Consider the following 3,115-nt stretch of genomic DNA (forward strand, 5'->3'; position numbering starts at 1 on the left):
AGTATTCGAGATTTTTGAATTTTTTGATTTTTTTGTACTTTTAGCCGTTCACAGTTTATCCTCATACGGGCCAGGATTTCTTTGGTATTTTTGTTTTGACTTTTGATTGAATTTTTTTTTTATTTTTATGGTAGTGACTTGCCCCGATCCTAGGTTAAAAAATGAATGTGATGGCTCAAAAAGGGTTAACTAAGAGTAGATAATTATTCAGGTAGTAGAAAGATGGCCTCTCTTCATTTCAAAGGATGATTTTAGGCGTAATACTTCTTGACGGTGTCGGCATTGATCGGTTGTGGAAAGACCTCCCCATCCATCTCTGTGAGAATCAGTACTCCCCTAGACAATACCTTTCTGACGACAAATGGCCCCTCATAATTTGAATGAAAATTTCCTCTTTCATCTTCTTGTATTGACAGAATCTTCTTCAGAACTAGGTCCCTTGTGAGAACTCTCTAGGCTGGACCTTCTTATTATAAGCTCGTGCTATTCTTCGTTCATAAGTTTGCCCATGATAGATTGCTGAAAGTCGTTTCTCCTTTATTAAATTTAACTGATCAAATCGGGTTTGGACCCATTCTGCCTCATCTAATTCAATTTCTTTTAAGATCCGAAGGGAGGAGATCTCGACCTTAATGGGCAAAACTGCTTCCATTCCATAAACCAATGAATAAGGCGTTGTCCCTATCGAAGTTCGGATTGACATTCGATAAGCGTGTAGAGCAAATGGTAACATCTCGTGCCAATCCTTATAAGTGATGGCTATTTTCTCGATGATCTTTTTGATATTTTTGTTAGTAGCTTCGACTACTCCATTCATCTTTGATCTAGAAATGACTAAGTTGTGATGGGTGATCTGAAAATCCTTACACGTCTTGGACATGTCTTTGTTCTTGAGATTCTTGGCGTTATCAGTTACTATCCCGCTTGACAGGCCATAATGACATATGATGTTGTTCTTTACAAACTTCAAGAGGTTGCCCCTCGTAACATTGGCATAGGATGCGACTTTTACCCATTTTGTAAAGTAGTCAATGGCAACCAAAATGAAGCGATGCCCATTAGAAACTTGAGGATTAATTTGCCTGATGACATCCATGCCCTAGAGTGAAAAGGGCCAGGAAGAAGTCATGTTGTACAACTCTAAAGGTGGCGCATTGATTTTGTTGGCATAGATTTGAGACAAATGATACCTTCTAACATGTTGGTACCCGTCGCTCTCCATAGTCATCCACTAGTAACATATTCTCATTATCTTCTTTGCAAGTATATGTCCATTCATGTGCGGTCCACAGACTCCACCGTGTACGGTCTCGAGTAAACGTTGTGCTTCTACTTCCATTACACACTTGAGGAGGACCTCGTGGTGTGACTTTTTATATAAAACACCATTACTCAAGAAAATTTGTCCTGCCAATTTCTGAATAGTCTTTCGGTCGGTTGTTGTGGCATCGGGTGGGAAAGTTCGGTCCTCTAAGAATGCCTTGATATCTGCATACCATTATTTTTCCTCAGGCTCTTCAATCTCCACTGGCAAACAATATGTTGGTTCATCTTGAATACCAATCTCAAGGGGGTCGACGATGGTATCTTCGAAGATGTTGATCATTGAAGCAAAAGTGGCTAATGCATCTGCAAATTAGTTCTTAGCCCTTGACATATAAGTGAATGAGATTCGAGTAAAGTTTGAACTTAAATCCTCAAGATACTCATGGTAAGGAACTAGTCTCTGCTTTCGGGTCTTCCATTCCATCCACTTCGAGGTCGATCGTTGCTTTCAACCCCACAATGCACGCTTCATATTCAACTTCGTTGTTGGAATACCGAAACCTTAATCTGACTGCAATGGGGATATGAGTTTCGTCTGCCTTGACTAGGATTATTCCAATTCCGTTTTCCTTTTGATTTACTACTTCATCGAAATACATCTTCCAGCTTTTGTCTTCGTTATCGTCTTCGACTTCGACAAACAAAATGGCTTAATCAGAAAAATTTACCTTTAACGGCTCATAGTCGGGTAAATGGTGCTCCGCTAAGTGATCAGTAATGGCTTGTCCTTTAATGACCTTTTGAGTGACATAGGTAATATCAAACTCAAATAATAGTAGTTGCCATTTTGCAGTGCATCCTATGAGTGCCAGCTTCTCAAAGAGATACTTTAAAGGATCCAATTGAGCAATGAGCATAGTCGAATAACTAAGCAAGTAGTGGCGTAGTCGTTGTGATTCCCAGACGAGGGTACAACACATCTTTTTGAGGGTCGAATAGTTCACCTCGTAACTTGTGAACCTCTTGCTAAGGTAATAGATGGCTCACTCTTTTCGAACAGTTTCATCATGTTGTCCCAGTACACAGCCCATGGAGTTTTCTTGCATGGAGAGCTACATCAACAGAGATCGACCCATTGTAGGAGGAACTAGAATAGGCGGGTTATGCAAATATTTATTGATATTGTCGAAAGCTTCCTGACAGTCTTCATTCCATTCTTTCGGCTCATTGTTTTATTTAATAGCTTGAATACTGACTCACATATTGGCGTGAGTTGTGTGATGAACCTACTAATGTACTAAATTCTCCCAAGGAATCCTTTGATTTCTTTCTCTGATCTAGGTGGTTCCATATTTATAATATACTTCAGTTTAGCTGGATTGATTTCGATGCCTCTTCTACTGACAATGAACCCCAATAACTTTCCTGAGGTGGCCCCCAATACATACTTTGCCAGATTAATTCTTAGGCTATACTTCCTTAATTGATCGAATAATTTCTTTAGATTCACCAGAGGTTCCTCATCGAGATCCGATTTAGCTATCATGTCATCCACGTATACTTCTATCTCATTGTGAATCATGTCATAGAATAAAGCCGTCATGGCTCGTTGATAAGTTGTCCCAACATTCTTGAGACTGAATGGCATAACCTTATAACGACAGGTACCCCAAGGTGTGATGAATGCAGTCTTCTCTTGGTCTTCCTCAGTCATTTTTATCTGATTGTAACCCAAGAATCCATCCATGAATGAAAACATACCATGTCCCACTGTATTATCAACTAGGGTATCGATGTGTGGTAATGAAAAGTCAACTTTAGGGCTAGCTCTATTCAGATCTCGGTAGTC

The 3,115-nt window shown here is 39.7% G+C and overlaps 1 protein-coding gene across 1 annotated transcript; it reads right to left on the minus strand.

The window, feature by feature from the left end:
• Positions 1–430: 430 nt before the first annotated feature.
• Positions 431–1,096, minus strand: LOC147406080 (uncharacterized). The gene has a single exon (XM_086432484.1). The coding sequence runs from the start codon at positions 1,094–1,096 to the stop codon at positions 431–433; it is 666 nt and encodes a 221-aa protein (XP_086288610.1).
• Between the last annotated feature and the right edge of the window lie 2,019 nt (positions 1,097–3,115).

This window comes from Akebia trifoliata, chromosome 3 (assembly GCF_017979445.1).
Source record: "Akebia trifoliata isolate Shusen 1 chromosome 3, ASM1797944v1, whole genome shotgun sequence".
NCBI classification, from domain to species: Eukaryota; Viridiplantae; Streptophyta; class Magnoliopsida; order Ranunculales; family Lardizabalaceae; genus Akebia; species Akebia trifoliata.